The 17,334-nt window shown below is 50.9% G+C and overlaps 6 protein-coding genes across 6 annotated transcripts; 2 read left to right on the forward strand and 4 right to left on the reverse strand.

Annotated features, from left to right (window-relative positions):
- Positions 1-462: 462 nt before the first annotated feature.
- On the reverse strand, positions 463-1,337 carry KRP23_9504 (uncharacterized protein; the record flags this gene model as incomplete). The annotated part of the gene is made up of 2 exons (XM_067895060.1): positions 463-568; positions 634-1,337. 2 exons carry the CDS (start codon positions 1,335-1,337, stop codon positions 463-465), a joined length of 810 nt encoding a protein of 269 aa, XP_067742683.1.
- Positions 1,338-1,548: 211 nt separating this feature from the next.
- On the reverse strand, positions 1,549-2,484 carry KRP23_9505 (2,3-dimethylmalate lyase; the record flags this gene model as incomplete). The annotated part of the gene is made up of 1 exon (XM_067895062.1): positions 1,549-2,484. One exon carries the CDS (start codon positions 2,482-2,484, stop codon positions 1,549-1,551), a length of 936 nt encoding a protein of 311 aa, XP_067742684.1.
- Positions 2,485-8,662: 6,178 nt separating this feature from the next.
- On the reverse strand, positions 8,663-9,691 carry KRP23_9506 (uncharacterized protein; the record flags this gene model as incomplete). The annotated part of the gene is made up of 3 exons (XM_067895063.1): positions 8,663-9,295; positions 9,378-9,459; positions 9,549-9,691. 3 exons carry the CDS (start codon positions 9,689-9,691, stop codon positions 8,663-8,665), a joined length of 858 nt encoding a protein of 285 aa, XP_067742685.1.
- Positions 9,692-11,744: 2,053 nt separating this feature from the next.
- KRP23_9507 (uncharacterized protein) lies at positions 11,745-12,482 on the forward strand (the record flags this gene model as incomplete). Its single annotated transcript, XM_067895064.1, has 1 exon — positions 11,745-12,482. The coding sequence occupies one exon, from the start codon at positions 11,745-11,747 to the stop codon at positions 12,480-12,482; it is 738 nt and encodes a 245-aa protein (XP_067742686.1).
- Positions 12,483-12,700: 218 nt separating this feature from the next.
- KRP23_9508 (putative alpha-L-arabinofuranosidase B) lies at positions 12,701-13,762 on the reverse strand (the record flags this gene model as incomplete). The annotated part of the gene is made up of 1 exon (XM_067895065.1): positions 12,701-13,762. One exon carries the CDS (start codon positions 13,760-13,762, stop codon positions 12,701-12,703), a length of 1,062 nt encoding a protein of 353 aa, XP_067742687.1.
- Positions 13,763-14,578: 816 nt separating this feature from the next.
- On the forward strand, positions 14,579-15,001 carry KRP23_9509 (uncharacterized protein; the record flags this gene model as incomplete). The annotated part of the gene is made up of 1 exon (XM_067895066.1): positions 14,579-15,001. The coding sequence occupies one exon, from the start codon at positions 14,579-14,581 to the stop codon at positions 14,999-15,001; it is 423 nt and encodes a 140-aa protein (XP_067742688.1).
- Positions 15,002-17,334: the final 2,333 nt, after the last annotated feature.

Genomic DNA, 17,334 nt, shown 5'->3' on the forward strand with positions numbered 1-17,334 from the left:
TTCTTGGACTTGAGGTCGCGGTGCACGATCGGAGGTTCAAGCGAGTGCATATACGTGAGTGCATGTGCGACGTGCAGCGCGATCTTCGCCTTGCTGGGGTCGAAACCAATCGGACGTCGCTCGTCCTGGTACCGATTCAAAAGCGCTCTCAGGTCTCCACCCCCCATGAACTCTGATACAACGCACAGGTCGGCGAACGAGTCCCAGGCCACGCCAATCAACTCGACGATGCGCGGGTGCTCCAGCGTCGCCATCAGCTTCACCTCCGCCAGGAATTCGTTCACATTTTGGATCCGCTTGCGTGTCTCCGCCAACAGCATCTTGACAGCTACCTGCTGGCCGTTGAACGTTCCCACGTACACTTCGCCGTATCCTCCGCGAGAAATTCGTTCTTGCAGCAACACCTTCTCTCTTGGAATACGAGCCGCAACGATAACCTCGTCGTTCCAAAGACTGGCACCTTCACCCAACTTTCCTGTTTGCTGGCTGGTTCCTGCTGTCATCAATTCCTCGTCGTAGTCGTTCTTGCTGCCTGATCGACTTGATCGTCTCCTCCAGACAAGCGTCGCTATCAAGCAGATGACAACGATACCCCCGACCACAATGGCAGCGATCACTCCCCCGCTAACCGACGAATCGGACGTGGAGCTGGTGTTCGTTGAGTTTGTGGAGGGCTCCGAGGTGGAGGCTGCACTGGCGCTGTGTGACCCAGCCGCGACGATGACAAAATCTGAGCCGGTTGTGCTTGCGTTCGCGTCGCTGCTCATGCTGTTGTAGGTCTCCGAGGCGGTCGTGTAGAACACGAGGCCGTACGAGCTGGAGTACCCGACAAGGCACGTCCACCCGACATCGGAGCTTGGAATGGACATATCGCTGACCGATTCGGTGCATTCTGTGTCGTCGAACAACTGCAATTCCAGAGACAAATCTGCGTTTACAACCGCGATGGAGGCCGCATACGAAGTGATGTTGGGGAGAACTCTACACACTCCGTCAGCGTAGAACGCGAGTGCATTCACCAACGTGTCGCAAGTGTTCGGCGGGGTGTATTGCTCCTGAATCACGTAGGGGGCGTCGACGTCAGCGTAGATGGCGGCCGTCTCTCCACGGTCGTTCTGGTAACAGTCCACCTTGCTCGAGTTGGTGGAGCCTCCGATAGTCAGCGCCTGGCACTCGACGAAGTCGCAGCCGTCGACGTCTTCTTCGTAGATGAACTGAGGGATCCCAGTGCAGCCGGTGCCTTCGTAGTAGCTGGTGAACGCGACCGTGCGCGACTGGACCAGCGAGGCCAGCGAGGCCACCACGACTCCCAGCAAAAGACCGACTCGAGCGTTCATCGCTGAGCTTCGACAAGTGACAGATTGGGGAATGTTGCTACCACATCAAAGTCTACGCCGAAGAAAAGGACAGTTAGCCAATGGCCATTACTTGATACTACCAAAGGTGGGCACAGTCAGCAAACGTTTTATGTAAGTTGAACGAAGTGTGTTGGGTGGATACAACAGTTACAAGTGCATTTCTCTCCTACGAAGAAGGTGCCTTTGCCTCTTACTTCTCTGCGCCATAACGCTCTTCCTCTGCGTAGTACTCTGTGAATCCGACGACGTCCTTGACGTGTTCAAAGTCACTCAGCAGCTCATTGAGTGCGGCACTGGGAGTGGCATTGCCAGCAGTAGCAGTCGTAGACACCGCGCCTGCAGTCTGGTTGCGTAGCTCCACCAGAGCCGTCTCCATCGCCTTGATACTCGCATTGAGCAACGTCACCGGGTAAAGCGCGATCTTGTAGCCGATGTCATGCAGTTGCTCCGGCAGCAAGACGGGGGTCATCCCCATCTCCACCATGTTGGCGAGCTTGGGGCCGGGCACCTGCTCGCAGAAGGCCTTCATCTCTTCCACCGACTCTGGGGCCTCCAGGAACGTAATGTCGGCTCCAAGCCGCACAAACTCCTGGCAACGAGCAATCGCTTCTTCAAGTGAGTGAGTGGCACGAGCATCGGTGCGAGCCAAGATGACGATGTCGAAGTTGCCTTCGCGTCGCGCGTCTACGGCAGCTCTGATCCGCGCAAAAGCCTCTTCACGACCGACAACTGCCTTACCGGTGGTGTGGCCGCATCGTTTAGGGGAGACCTGGTCTTCAATGAGAATGCCGGCCATACCAGCTTGCGCGTACCCCGCTACGGTGCGTTTGACGTTCATGGCGTTACCGTAGCCCGTGTCGCCATCTCCAAGGCACGGGATGCTCTGCGAAGCGCAAACGGTTTGTGCAGTGCGAGCCATTTCGCCGTACGACAGCAACTGCGTGTCGGGCACGCCGTGGACTGCAGACACGCCGTAGCCAGTCATGAAGCACGAGTCGTACCCAGCACGCTCGATCAGGCGGGCTGTGAGTCCGTCGAAGCACGAAGGCATCATCACCAGATCATCGCCATTGATGAGTTCACGGAGGCGAGACACGCGCTGCGCTTGGGTAGTGCTGGAGATCATGCTGGGCTTGAAGATCGTTCGTTCTTGTTGAGGGAATTGACGAATGATCGGATTTACGGGTCATGCTTTCCGTTCAGCTTGCGCAAACACCGTGACGACTAGTGAGACGGAGTTTAACCCTAACGTTAGGCTGACAGATTGTCGAGGCATGGGAGCGACACTCAGAGATCCAACAGGAAGGCGGGAGCCTTCGTCAACAGTAAAGTTTCGTCATCGTGCCGGCACATAGGTAGCAAAAACTTTCACGGCAAAGATACGTACGATTTTTTGTAGATTTAGACGATCCAATCAAGAATTTGAGCTTTCACCTTGGGTCTTGGTAGGTTGTTTGAATGAAAGAAAAGTGGGTATGCTAATTAAGCTGGAGGAGCGTGTAGTCTTCCTAATACGGACTGACTTGCTGGCGAGTCTTCAATGGTAAACGAACAGTCCAGTTTTGAAAAAGCCTCTGTTACTTTTTCTTCTATTACTTCGACATCCAGAAGAAAATAAATATTTGCTTGAAGCAATCCCCCACTCGCACAATAGACAGCGAAGAGAAGACAACTTCACTATCACATATGACCGTGAGCTCGTCGCCTTGGTTCAAATACGTAGCGAGGCCAAATGGTGTAGCGCAGTAGTTGCCTGCAGCATAAATGCCGAACTGAGAATGCAAATAAGAGCCATTCTTCAGGAGCTGGGTCCCCTGTTTGTAGCAATTTTGTGTACTTTGCACGAAGGCTTGGATATCGTAAGCCCCCGGACGGCAAATTTTCACGATACCATCTTGACCGTCCATGGCGAAATCGTCCGACTGAACCTTGTCCCAACGCAGCTCCAAGCTGTCAACTTCAGTTGAGGCCTCCAGGAGAATAAACGAACCCGCTTGGTGAAATTTCATTTCTTCACGGAGTTTCGCAAGCTCTTCCTGCTGATCCCGTAGCTTCGACTCCAACACCTCCACCCGTTCCACAGAAATTGGATCAAGGTCGAAAGTGTACTTCATGGACCACTTTAAGCGTGAAATCCAGGCGAAGTCCGTCATGTTTCACCACGCTGCATATGATTGACATCGTCTAAAGCACCAGCTAGTGCGTCGTGGAAGCACTAAAGAACAAATTGCGAAGTTATTCAATACATCAACGACCGTCTTGGTCAGTGCAACAAGCTTACCTCAGCGTAGTAATTGAGCATTGCGTCAGGAGTGTTGTTGGATAATCTGCTTCTGTGGCGTGTTAGACACAAGTTTGGGAGCCGGAACTCCCGGCTAAGACTAACGTGTATTGTTGATCAAGCAAGTTATAAAGTGAGGTATCTACTCTAGGCTGCGGACGCTGGTCCGCAGCGCTCCCTCCTGCCATCGCGGCCGTCCAGGGGGAGCCGTTCCTGCTGCTTGTGCGCTTGCCGTAAACAGGACTCAACACATTTGTCCGAGTGAGTCCTGGTGCCATGATGCTAGTTGAGATCTGCGTAACTATGGTTGTGCAGAGTTTACACCAGCCATGGCGGCTGTGAGTTTGGACAAGCTGCTTGAAGATGAATCCATGCCATCATCACAGCTTCGTTCATGTCGCCCTTGTATTTGAATTTGAATTTGTTGCGGTTTATAAGGCTAACTACACCCAAAGTCGCGCTCAGCAGCAACTTCGTCTATGGGGGGCGGGTTCCTAGGTACACGTCTCCACGGTAGTAGCCTATATGTACCTGCAGAGCAGTTACCACACAACTTCAGTTTACAGTAATAAATCTCTTACCCCGATCATTTTTATCATTGCTTCTTGCTAACCCGGTCTTCCATCCAGATACTTAACTTGCCACTTTTGACCTCAGTACCATAGCGGAAGGATAGATCGGGGTGCGGACCAAATGAGTGATGCCATCCATTTTGATATCTTGTTTCGCCACCATGATCTCGATCAAGCAGATCGTAAAATGACAGCTTTTTCGCAGCAAGGGCTTCATAAAATGTATTGATAGGGCTTCGTCGTAAACCATCAATCGTCAGAAAAAAAATTAGAAAAGTCTTAAACGCAAGTTCTCTTCGGTAAAATTTTTTTCCCATCTTTTTTTTCGCAAAGTGACATTCACATTGCGCTGGGCTCAATTTCTGTTTTCAGTTTTCTTTATCATATTGAGTCACTCTGTGTAGAACAAGACGTAGTACTAATTGAAAGCTTTCCTGGCGCTCGAGTTCGCGACCGCATTGGCGGTTCAGTTTACCACACTCACTGTAGAAACGTGGGATCCAGAGACATTGGCGCCGCTGCAAGTGACCTTCAACTCGTCTCCCTGATTCAAGAGCGCAATACAGTCCAGTGGCGTGCACACATAATGGCCTGGCCCCAAACATGCGCAGTAGTTGCGTTGAATGCACTCACCATTTTTCAGTACAGTGCTCATTGGAATTAGTGTCAGTGACACTAATTTTCGACCGAGACCTAAATCGAAAAATATGGAAATTAGTGTCCGTCGCGCTAATTTTCGACAGACTCTAATAACCCTGATAAGGAAATAGTGTCGAGGACAGTATTTTCCGACAACAAGAAATTAGTGTCCAATCAGCGACAGGGATGTGACGTTGGTGCAGCTTAGTGGTTGAGCGCTCGTTTACCAAACGAGAGGTCGATGGTTCGATTCCATCCACCAACATTTGATTCGGATCATGATGCGGATCATACTGGGGTTTCTTGTTCACATCGAGAGCCGGCGCACAGAACTGCTAACGCGACCGCCGTCCGGCATTTCGTGTGAACAGGTTGACCGCCAGTATGCTAAGCACCATGAGTCGGGCGCCCCTTCTGACGAAGATTCGATGCTCGTTCTGATATCTCAGAACACTGCGTCTACAATCGGAAGTCACAGCGGCCCCAGGCATACAGAGGGATATCGTATCACAACTCCAAGACTAGGATGTAAGCAAGAATGAAATTTTATGAAGTTGATGGAAAGTTGTCCTTTCTTGCGAACTCATCGGGGTACTCCTTGATGATTTCTTGAAGGTGGGGGTACAGCTGTGCCACAGTCCAACTCCCATCAACGTCTCGGGACATACCGCAGCGAATCATAGCCTTCCGAGCATACGTCAGCCCGTTCTTGTCTCTGAGGGTGTTGAGCTCTTGCACACACTCAGCGGCCAGCTTCAAGAAGAAAGGCTTCCCTGGGTTCTTCAACTTACCTGACCACGCACTATCGTTGCGCACTTTGTCCTGCCAATCCCCGTCCATGATCAGCTCGAGCTTCTTGGCATTCCACTTTCGCGCCCAGATCGATTTCAGCTTGGCGATGACGAACGAATCCGCTGGCTGACAGAGGTCAGTGGAGTTGGGTGGCAAAAAGTGCAGATCCGCATTGAGGATTCGCAGCTCTTCAGCGCATTCGTCTGCTGACAGGTGCCCTCCACAGTTGTCGAGAAAGATCGCCTTTTTCTTTCCGTGAGGATCGGCACGGATGGCTCGACGTTCGAGCAAAAACTGACGAAACACACGCTTGTCCATTCACCCTTTCGGTCCGGTGCGGTAACACACGCCTTGAACATCGTCTGGGACGCCTCGTATTGGATAGTTGGCACTGGCGTTCTGTAGAATCATCATCGGTGGCATGACACGACCGCTGGCGCCACCGGTAAGTCTGACGACCATCGTCATTCCTTCGCCCCCTGAAACGACTTCTGCATACTTAATGGAAGTCTCGCCCACGAAGCCAAGCGTTTTTCCGGTGTCGAAGTCGATCACAAAGTGGGTCTCGTCTATGTTTTCGATGGTGTCTTCGTCTAGGTCGCCACTGAGGAAGCCATGCTGTAGACGACCGAGGTGCCTCGCCACGGATGCTCGGATTTCTTTTGTCTTTCTCTCCGATACTTGTTTCTTCCCCGTTTGTGACCTGAGTACAATACCGTGTTTTTCCATAAAATACTGGATCCAAGAGTTTGTCAGCCTCTCGATGATCGTCACGCCTTTGTGGTCGCGGCTTTGCTTGTTGAACTTGCCAGTTGCCTGTTCGACTGTACGGATTGCAAGTTGACGGAGAAGGGGCGTGTCAAACTGAAGCCCAGCCTTCCGTAGACGTGTAAACTCCGACAGCAGCTCTGGATAGAGCCACGACACCCACTCACTCTGAGGACGCCCGCGTCCTGGCAACGCCTTCACTTCAAGGACCTTCCGCCCGTCGGGCGTGACCTTCGACACGGTACGAGACCCCCGCGGGAGATCAGTCAGCGTTCCACGCTCAGCCCACCATCTCGACGCCTTTTTCCGATCGGAGTCTCGACTCTTCTCATTCTTGAAAACCTCTGGAAAATGGTCAACCGCAGCTTTGGCGAGCGCCGTCTCACCGAGTTCATGCTGTTCTTGCATCCACATCACAACTGCACGACGCTTGGACACAGTTGAGACATCTTGGCGCTTGCGCTTCGTGCCGAAAATGACGACAGTACGACCGTGTTCCGCCGTTATGACAGTACTGGCACCATCTTCACCAGAGTTGGTGGTTCCAATGTTGTTTCCAGTGACCGTGGATTTGACTGCGGCACCATTGCTTGTCGTGGCTTGACGAGCCATCGTGTCGAAGGCTGCGATAATCGGCGAAGCTGACGTGATATTCACGGGCCGCTCGTGCGCGAGACACTTTGGGCACATTATCTTCTGGCCAAACCCTTCAGGGCCTTCTGGCGTACCGCACCACGTGTGCATACTGATCTGGCATACGGGACAGACGTGCACATTCCCGACGAGCTCGCCGCATCCACCGCATGGAGAGAGCGCGGCCATTTTCGTGGAGTGCCGTCCTGCCGATCGCTTTTTTAAGATAGATGTTTTGCACGACACTACTTTTAGATGGACAGTATTTTTGGAAATGGTTTCCTAATGCCCAAATATTAGAATTAGTGTCCTATACACTACTTTTAAGTGGACGCTATTTTTCATCGGACACTAACTCCCATGAGCACTGTAGCTGGACCGTCTGGTTGTATGCTTACCGCGTTGATGCTGTAGACGCCTTGAGCTCGAACTTTAATTACGCTGTCAGCCCGATTCACAACAAATTCAGCGCAGTCAACCTTGTTCCAGCGCAGGCTCGAGTTATCATCCGTTTAATCGGCATGAAGTATAATAAATACCGACTGTCGTTCAAGCTCGCCACGAAGATGCTTCAATTCATCCTGCTGGTCACGAAGCCTCGACTCCAGCGCGTCAATTCGCTCCACGGTCACAGGATCAAGATCAAATTGGTACCTCGCCACCCATCTCGACTGAAGAAAATCGATATGCATCACCAACAGCAGCCGGATTGCCCCAAGGACTGCTAAACTGCGCTGCACAGCAATAGAACTGCTCAGATCGCACATCAGCGAATCGTCGAAGCACTAAAATATGAATCGAACATCGGTTTGTATCCGTCTTGTGACCATGGAAAAGAAAGACTAGAGCTAAACCAACAGCATACCTTGACGTAGTCCACTGGAGCAGCGTTAAGAATTGCATTAGCAGACGTCGCGTAATCTGCTTTATCCATATCACCCTTGTACCTGCAGTAAAGTTGTCCACACTTGAATTTTCAGGATCCTCACCAATAAACCCTGCACGCCTTCACTACCATTCCTTTTTGCTTGATATACCGGAACCATGTGGTCTTAATCTTTCACGACGATTGAGACAAAACGATCGATACTTGCCAAGAAATCACATTACGACGATGTGTGAAGTGTTGGTGACGTCAAAAGACAAATGAAAGTATGCGCGTGCAATTATAGATAGATCACGTGTTGGACGTTCATCAAGATATTTCATCTCATTTTGCTCAACTTCTCTCGTGCTGTTAGTACTTTCCGCATGAATGCTGCGTATTGTCGCCAGTTGCACTGTAGGTATCATTTTAAAATATCCGTACGTCTCCAGCTGCGTCGTACCGCTATATTATTGAGCTCAAAAGAAACAAGCTGAGTATTTGGATCGAAGACCCGACAAGGTCGATATTTCTTGATCACACCGTCGCAGGATAGGGTGCTATCAACCGTGCAGCGTCTTCTAGGCAGTAGCGCACTCCGTTGTTCTTTCATGCACTAATCAGCTGTGAAAACTTGTTGCGCTTCATTATAAAGAGAAAAATAGCAAAATGAAATACCTTCGTAACGAGCGCTTTTCCGACCTATCTGTAGATGCAGGGTTCCTTTGTCTTTTGAGCCCAGTGACTTGATATCTTACGCGAAGCTACCGAGTCGCACAGCAGTCAGGTGCGCGTGGGCGTTCATGTAGAAGGGGCACACCACCTTGATCTCGTCACCAGCATCTAACCGCGTCAAAGCATTGAGCGATGCTACAGTGGTATTCGAGTTGCCAGTGTCGAGGCATCGGCCATTCTTTTGTAGCTCGATGCATTCTTCTTCTTCGTCGTCATCATCACTATCATCCGAGTAGAGGTGTATGTCGACGCCAATAACGTACATACCTGGGCGGTTGATTTTGATCACACCATTCTCCCCATCCACAACAAATGTGCTCGACTTGATGCTATGCCAACTCAAAATGGACATACCGGCAACATGTTCGAAGGCGTCCAGCTCAATCGCGATGGGTGTCTTCGCCCTCTCCAGCTCGCTACTAAGTCTCTCCACTTCTTCCTGTTGATCACGTAGGTTTGACTCCAAAATATCGATTCGCTCCACAGTAAAGAGGTCGAGACGAAAGCTGTATGTTGCTTTCCAGGATGAGCGAAGAACACAAACTCTCGCGGTTAGCTCCAAGTGGAGCACATCGTCGTCACTCAGGTGGGTCGTTTTGCGCTCCTCGTCACCAAGCTCGCTCAGATCACAATCCAGCAAATCTTGAAAACACTACCAAAACAACAATATGATCAGGTGCCACTTAGTAAAGTGGCACCAATAAAAAGCTAGGGTAGTCAGCTGCAGCGCCTACCTGAACGTAATTACCAAGCGATGCTCCAGTAATCATGTTGTCCGACGTCACGAAGTCATCTTTGGTCATGTCACCCTTGAACCTGCAAATTATCGGCACCGGAAACGTCAGTACAAAAACCCAATCAAGGATAGCGAGTTAGGATGTCTGGGGAAATAGGACAGCGTATACCATTGTTTCCTGCTCACTCGATCTTCCATCCAAATACTCATTTTCTCATTCTTCAGTGTAATTGTGTAACGGTACGACGGGGATGGAGCCGCAAACGAGGTAGAGCCTTCAACTTTGACATCTTCTTGAGCCATCATGTTCATACTAGAATGCTAAAAGTCGATAGCCTGCGCAATTGCTACTTGGATCAAAATCCACTTGTGAAGCTCTCAGTTCAACCTCCCCACGCGAGTTTATCTCCTAGCTGGTCGTGAAATTTCAATTGATCGTATTTGAGTTCCGTTGTTGGTAGGATCCATCAATATCTGAGAGAACTTTAATATCCTGCCTTCAAAGAAATTTCCGCGTGGCTCGGAACCTTGGCTCATTTTATCTCAATCATCGTGAAAGGTTAAGATATGTCATCTCATTTAACGCCAGCTCAGTTTCCCTATAATGAAGTGTCCTTCAATTTATCCGCGTGAATTTTGCGTGTTCTCGTTGCAAACCGGTGTTCTACAATTTCCGCCTAATAAAGATGAGAGCAACGACGTCACCACGTCTATTATTGATCTCAACCACAACATTTGAACCAATAAGTAAAAACCAATGGTGCAGTCACGTGATTGACTGACTTGCTGTGCTCACAAACGCACAAGAAGATGTGAGACTTAGCGTCATCCGATTTCAAACGCGTGACTTGTTAGGTGACGCCGTGCAGCAAAATAGTTCACTTGAATGCACTCGTTGTTCTTCCATAGTTGAACAAATCCGCTGCCTTCATCGTCGTCGTAGTTCTCTTCGTCATCATCATCTGAATTGTCGTCCTCTCCATCTTTGGGCTCGCATTTCACAACAACGTCAATGACGTATACGCCCTGCCTACGGATTTCGATCACACCGCCGCCACAGCTCAAGACGTGTTCATCTGGTAGATTAGTGTACCAGAACAATGTCGAGCTACCATCATCTTCTTCAGATGCCTTGAACTCAATAAACGAACTGGCATTCCCTTGATCTTCACGAAGATTCTCCAACTCATTCTGCTGTTTACCAACATCTTCTTCAGATGCATTGAGCTCAATAAACGAACTGGTATTCCCTTGATTTTCACGAAGATTCCCCAACTCATTCTGCTGTTGACACAGCTTCGCCTCCAGGGAGTCAATTCACTTCAACGCGTATGCACAATTTTGACTCCAAGATCTCAATTCGATCCACGGCAGCAGGAAACAGGTCGAAGGTGTACGCTGCCTCCCAAGCAGAGTGAAGAGTGGGAAGTTTTAGTGTGAACTCAACTTGAAGAGCACCATCCTCCAGTGTTGTGAGCCTACGCTGAGCATCGGCGGATTCGTCCAACACGCATTCAAGCGCGGCGTGAAAGTACTGTGAAATAGAGAGACAGTTAGCAAATTGTGGCAACACGAAACGGGTTGAGGTGTTTTCAGGCGTCATGTCGTCGATTTTATCCAAATCATCCCTTAAAATGTAAAAGAACGAGCTCTTACCACTGCTTCCTCTTGCTGAAGTTATCTTCCAACCAAATGTTCAGCCTCTCTTTCTTGAATGAATAGCGTAACGGTAGATCGGAGCTGAAGATGGCACGAATGAAGTAACACCCTTGAACTCGATATCTCCCGATCAATCGTTTAGATTGCAGCAATGCGAGCGTCTAGAGAAATAGCGTTCAGACGCCCTTGTTACGACGAAATGGGATTGTAAAAAAAAAATTTGTGTGTTTTTTGGAGTTTTTTTCTGCGTTGCACAGTGAGCACTTACTATCTAGAGAAAAGTATAGTCGACCGCTTTCTGTCTCGCTGACATCGCCAACGGAGTCAACCGTATTTCGTTCCAAAACCCGTCAAAAACGGGTAAACTGTGGGCAAGTTCTTGGGGACACGATAAACTCGGAATCCACCCATCACATGTAAGAAAACATCGCAGTTGTGGTTAGTTGCTGCCCCATCGTCCATATTGTCAGTCTCAGCGTTGCAGCAGCCGTTGCCCATGTCAGCATCCGAATTGTCGTAGATGACCGGAAAGTTTGTGGGCATGGCGTGCTTACCACAAGATGTGATTACGCTCCGGGGAACGCCGCAGGAAAGTTCTGTTGGTGCGATTCTGGATGACTCATCCTGGGCCCCCTCCACTTGGACGTCAAAATGTATCCCCCATTGTTCAACTTCCCGCTTTGCCGCTTTTGCTCAAGCACACGCGATGTCCGACTCGAGTGGCGACCTGACTGCTGTCAACGAATTCGGTCAGCCCGTTGGCTTCTCGCTGGAAGACTGGAACCCTCCGCCGTTTCCACCGCACAAGACGCTAAGGGGGCAGTACTGTCAGCTCGAACCTCTGACGGTCAGCCACACCCCAGACCTTTGGGAAGCTCAATCCGAGGATGCAAATGGCGCTCGCTGGACTTACATGCCCTACGGACCATTCACAAGCTCCGACGAGTTCCAGAAATGGATTGTCAACGGTACGCACGCTCAAGATCCGCAGTTCTACGCCATCGTCGTGGACGGACAAGCCGTAGGCTTCATCTCCTACTTGCGCATCGACCCAAGCCACGGGGTGATCGAGATCGGCCATGTCTACTACTCTCTGCGACTCGCCAAGACCCGTGCAGCTACCGAAGCCATTTACCTGTTGGCTTCGAACGCTTTTCAGCTCGGCTATCGGCGCTACGAGTGGAAGTGTGACAGCTGCAACCTGCCGTCGAGAAACGCTGCTACTAGGTATGGATTTACCTACGAAGGGCTTTTCCGCCAGGCTACCGTGTACAAGGGCCGCACTCGCGACACGACGTGGTTCTCCATCATTGACAGCGATTGGAACGGCGGCTTGACGAACGCGTTCGAGCGCTGGCTCAAGCCCAGCAACTTTGACGAGGACGGGCAGCAAGCACTGAAGTTGTCCGCGCTGACAGCGTCTTTCGTTCAGGCCAGACCATGAGCATCGGAGGGATGTGATGCTGCTGGCGTTAACATCTTGTAAATACTAGTACGCAGCTTTTCCTAAACTGCTAACAGCAACTACCACGCTACCTTGTGGCCAACCGTCTCCAAGTATCTCGCTCCGAGTCCGTTGCAATTCATATCATGTATTTACTTCACTGAACTTTGGTTCCCCCCCCCACTAAACGCTGACATCTTCTGAAGAACTGAGGTCGATTAACGAACTGAACCGCTTGCGCTGGCGCTGCCGACATTACTGAACGTGTAAACTTCCGGCTCCTCGCTCGATCCGCTATAGCCAGCAGCCACGATGTTGGCCTGCACCTTGTCATCAACGTCATCAGCTGGGTCGCCGCTCACAATCACGCCCTCGTAGAAGCTGCCGACAGCCCAGTTACTGTTGTCGCCCCCGATGCCGAGGACAATCGCTCCCTGCTTCTTCATGACCGTGTAGCCATTCGGGCGAGCTCCGTCGTAGGTCGTTTGAAGAGGACCGGACTGCGCGCTACCCTGTTTGATAGCGAAGGTGCCGCCAGATCGGCCCTTGAGCATAGCCACCAGGTACGGGTACTGCACCGTCGGCGTGTTCGAGCAGTACTTCCCGGCCGCACAGCCGAAGAGACCGTCTTCGAGGTCGGCCATGACCCACGGGCCAGTGCCCTCACCGTAGCCCCACATTGTGCTGTTCCCGATGTAAATGGCCTCCATCGTCGCAGCTCCGTCGTCCTTGTTGTCGGTCTCAGCGTTGCCGTAGTCGAAGCAGCAGCCAGAGTTGTAGTGCGTGCCATCGGCGACCATGTAAATGGCCTCGGCGTCGTCTCCCGTGGGGATTCCGGTCGTGTTGTCATTGCGATAGCCGACGCCGGACTCCACCCAGATGCCGTAGGCTTTCTCGGTACCGATCGTGACTGGAAGGCGATCGGCTGTGGCAGGACCTTCAGGTGTGTTCTTGGCTCCTCCTGCAGGGGCAGCAGTCAAGTGGTTTCCCTTGCCAGACTGGTCGTAGATGATCGACATGACGCAGGTAGTGCCGGCACAGAATGTGTCTTGGGCAGCGGCGTTGGCGATGCCACCGGCCGTCAACGGGGTGATATCGACAGTCTTTTGGTCTGATGCACGCGTGACTTGGTACAGACCGCCCGTATAGGCGTCCAAAAGAGCTCGGACAGTGCTGTGCGCAGCGACGCACGGCGTGTTGGCTGCGTTGTAGATATCGCAGGTTCCAGCGTTGGCGACGCCGAGGAGAACAGCGGCGAAGAGAGGAAGACCGCGCAGCATGATGAAACGCTGGAGAGAGGAGACTTGTGGCTGGGGTGGTTAGAAGAGAAATGAGCGCCAGGATAGCTGCTCAAGCACCGAGTACATGCGGACTCTGTGTCAGGAAGCTCCGGTGTTTTCGTGAAGGCTCGCCCAGACCAGGATATCGACGCGAGCTTTGCTGTGAACCGTCTCAAAGGGCTTTTGAGTCAAATACAGTAACATGCGCACAGGATGGTGACGGTAGAGGCCAACCACGATAACGTTGTGCGGAATCCGCAGTGCGGGTTATCCGTGGGTTTACTCCCAGCGTTCCGAGATAGCAACTGGTGTTCCCTGGCCGGTGAAGTTGGCCACAGGAGCCAGCTTTTCGGGAACGCAGGATACGTTTGGGGAAGGTGAATGCCACGCTCACATCGTCGCTGATGAAACCCGCCGCACTCCAGGATTATGGCACAGTGAGCTTGCTCTCATGGCCATTCAGCAAGATAAACGTTAGACCCCACAGCCGAAGGGCAACGGTGTCGTTGTCAAGTTCGCCCCGAAATATCGTCACGAATCCGCAAGAAATTATGCTCTGCAGCTGCACCTTGTGCCTGCACGCTACTCTCCTTTTGTTGAGGAATTCGGTGCTGAAAGACTGGACTGAGATACTGCGGCCCCCGCGTCAAGCTGAAGACCCTTTGGCAAGTTCGAGAAATGGGGCTTGAAGCTCGAAAGCACTTACGAAAGATGTTCGCGTCGGTGCCTGTAGAAAGCCCGCAAGTGCGACACGACGTGGCTTTCAAGCTATGGTTCACCGCATTCGAACGTAATTCCTGGTGACTTCTTGTGGCCATGAATCGCGCTCAATATCTAGATTTGCTGCACGATACCTCTCGAGGGTACATGCAGCAGCAGCAAAAGACCATTATTGTTTTCTCCAAGCCGCCGGAAGTAAACGCGAGTGGTGAGATGGCGGCTGTCAATGAATTCGGACAACCCGTTGGCTCTGCAGTGGAAGACTGGAAGCCTCGACCGTTTCCAGCTCACACGACAATCCTCGGACGCTATTGCCAACTTGAGCCACTCAAGGCAGCTCTCCACGCTAAAGACTTCTGGGATGCTCTGTCCGACGACCCGAAAGGTGCTGGCTGGACGTACATGCTCAACGGGCCTTTTGCAACCTTCAGCGACTTCGAGAAGTACTGTTTGAGCACGGAACAACCTCGCCAGCCGCAGATTTACGCTATCGTGGTGGACGGACACTGTAAGGCTTGAGCTAGTAGAAGGCCGCGAGTGAAGGTAGTCCGCGATGTGGAAGCGTGTAGGTGGTTAGACGCAAATTGCAAAGTGATATTAGTTGGTTAAGGCCCTGTGGCCGGCCGTCTGGGCAGTGCCCAAGGCGGTGCTAAAATGAATGAATTTGATTGGTCAATCCACTTCAAGTTGAAGTGGGTTGACGTGCGCTATACAAAAGTAAATGTGCACGACAGAGATCATGCACCACAGTGCATGGTCTTTACTTACCCACTTGTCTTTGCGTAATAGTGGATGTTGTAGTTTGGATATGCGGGCCTTGACGTGCTCGTCACGTCTCGGTCCTTACATCCTCCCGGGTTTGACTTCACGTTGACGGCGCTTGAAGTCGTCGACGAGAACTTTCCAGTGAGAGACGTGCTTGATGTCTTTCTCGAGTTCCCACGAAGATTCGTGGTCTGGGAGACCATGCCACTTGACAAGCCACTCAGTCTTGCGATTGAACTGACGCTTGCGTAGAAGTTTCTCGATAATGTGGAGGTCTTCTCCAGTGACTTCATTCGTGATGATGCGAGATGCTTTCGGAAGAACACGAGTCTCAAACTTGTCCGGGTTGGAGACGTAATGGCTGAGAACGTCTACGTTGAAAGTAGGGTTCAGCGACTTCATACTGCGTGGCAAAATCAGACGAGCAGCGTTGTCGTTGATCATGCGCTTGATAACGAACGGACCAACTTTACGAGCAGCTAACTTTGCACGTTTGACGTCAATGTCTTTCGCAGCATGCTTGAGTGGAATACGGCGTGTATCCAGCATAACCAAATCTCCTTCCTTGAATTGCACATTGCTACGGTGTTGATCGTAGTACTTCTTTTGCGATGCTTGAGCCTTGAGTAGGTGCTCCTTGGCTTTGACAATAATTTTGTCACGTTCATCCTTGAAGCGGTTTGCATACTCAGACAGTCCTTGTTGTACTTGAACTGTGGTAGACAGCGTAGGAAAAGTTCCGAAGGGATTGCGTTCCTTACGCCCTGTGTCTACTTCAAATGGCGAAAGTCCTGTAGAGGCACTGACTAGCGTGGCATGAGCATACTCAATCGTCCCCAACTTGGCAGCCCAGTCATCACCATGATACGAGACCATGCAACGAAGTGCGTCTTCTAGTACCAGGTTTTGACGTTCAGTTTGGCCGTCAGCTTGAGCGCGGTACGACGTTGTCATATTCAATTGTATACCCATGACCTGCGCGAGAGATTTCCAAAATCGCGATGTGAATTTGGGATCACGATCACTGATGACCACTGCAGGCACTCCATGATGCCGAACGACGTTGTCGAAGAAATAATGAGCGATTTCTTTGGCATCATCGGTAGTGTGAACGGGACAGTAGATCGGACGCTTGGACAACTTGTCCACGATGGTCATGATAGCATCATAGCCATCTGATTCTGGCAATCCAGTAACGAAATCCATGGAGATGACTTCCCAACATTCCTTAGGAATCGGAATTGGAATCAGCTTGCCATTCTTCTTGGCGTTGCTGTGCTTCCAACGTGTGCATGTTTCACAACTTTGCACGTAATCAGAAACGTCTTCATGAAGCGACGCCCAGTAGTACCATTGCTTGATACGGAGGTACGTACGACGAATTCCTGGGTGCGCGGCAATACTGGAATCATGAAATTGCTCAATAATCTTCGTCCTTAGATGATTGCGCTGCGATTTCGGGACACAAAGTCTCATCACTTTGGACTCCTTGTTGTCCGTGAATTGCACATAAAGTAATTGATCCTTGAGTATGTATGGATCATGCGGACTACGACACTTGTCACGAAATCCGGGATCAGTGCGGTAGGCTTTGATGAACTCTTCTTTGAGATTCGAAGTCCATCCTAGCGAACTTGCATGTTGCATTTGCACAACTGATGTGGCAATTTCTGCATCTTGAACAGGAGTGTAGAGATAACCATCGGAAAGATCATGTAAGGCGATGTGACCAGTAGAAACATCCGCCATCTCCTCCCCCGAAAATTCAACAGGCGAGAGAGCTGCAGATATCATGGTCGTATTCACCTTCTGGGAGTCTCCATCATGTTGCTGTGCACGGTAGCGTGATCCAAAACTGGCACACTGCGGTGTACACGTATGAAAGCTGATCGTATTGATAGCGGAACGCGCAACACTCTGTGAGGCTGGAACCGTCGCGATTTGACTGTCTGGAGTCGATAGCGAAGCATTGACTGTGTGTAGATTGCTAATTACGCGAAAACTCGATGTCAGTTTATCACTTTCAGACTCACAATGATGAAAACTGATTGTGCAGACAAGAGGCGGAGCCAATTGTGGTGATATCA

Source organism: Phytophthora ramorum (genome assembly GCF_020800215.1).
Source record: "Phytophthora ramorum isolate Pr-102 chromosome Unknown Phyram_PR-102_s0008, whole genome shotgun sequence".
Taxonomy (NCBI): Eukaryota; Oomycota; class Peronosporomycetes; order Peronosporales; family Peronosporaceae; genus Phytophthora; species Phytophthora ramorum.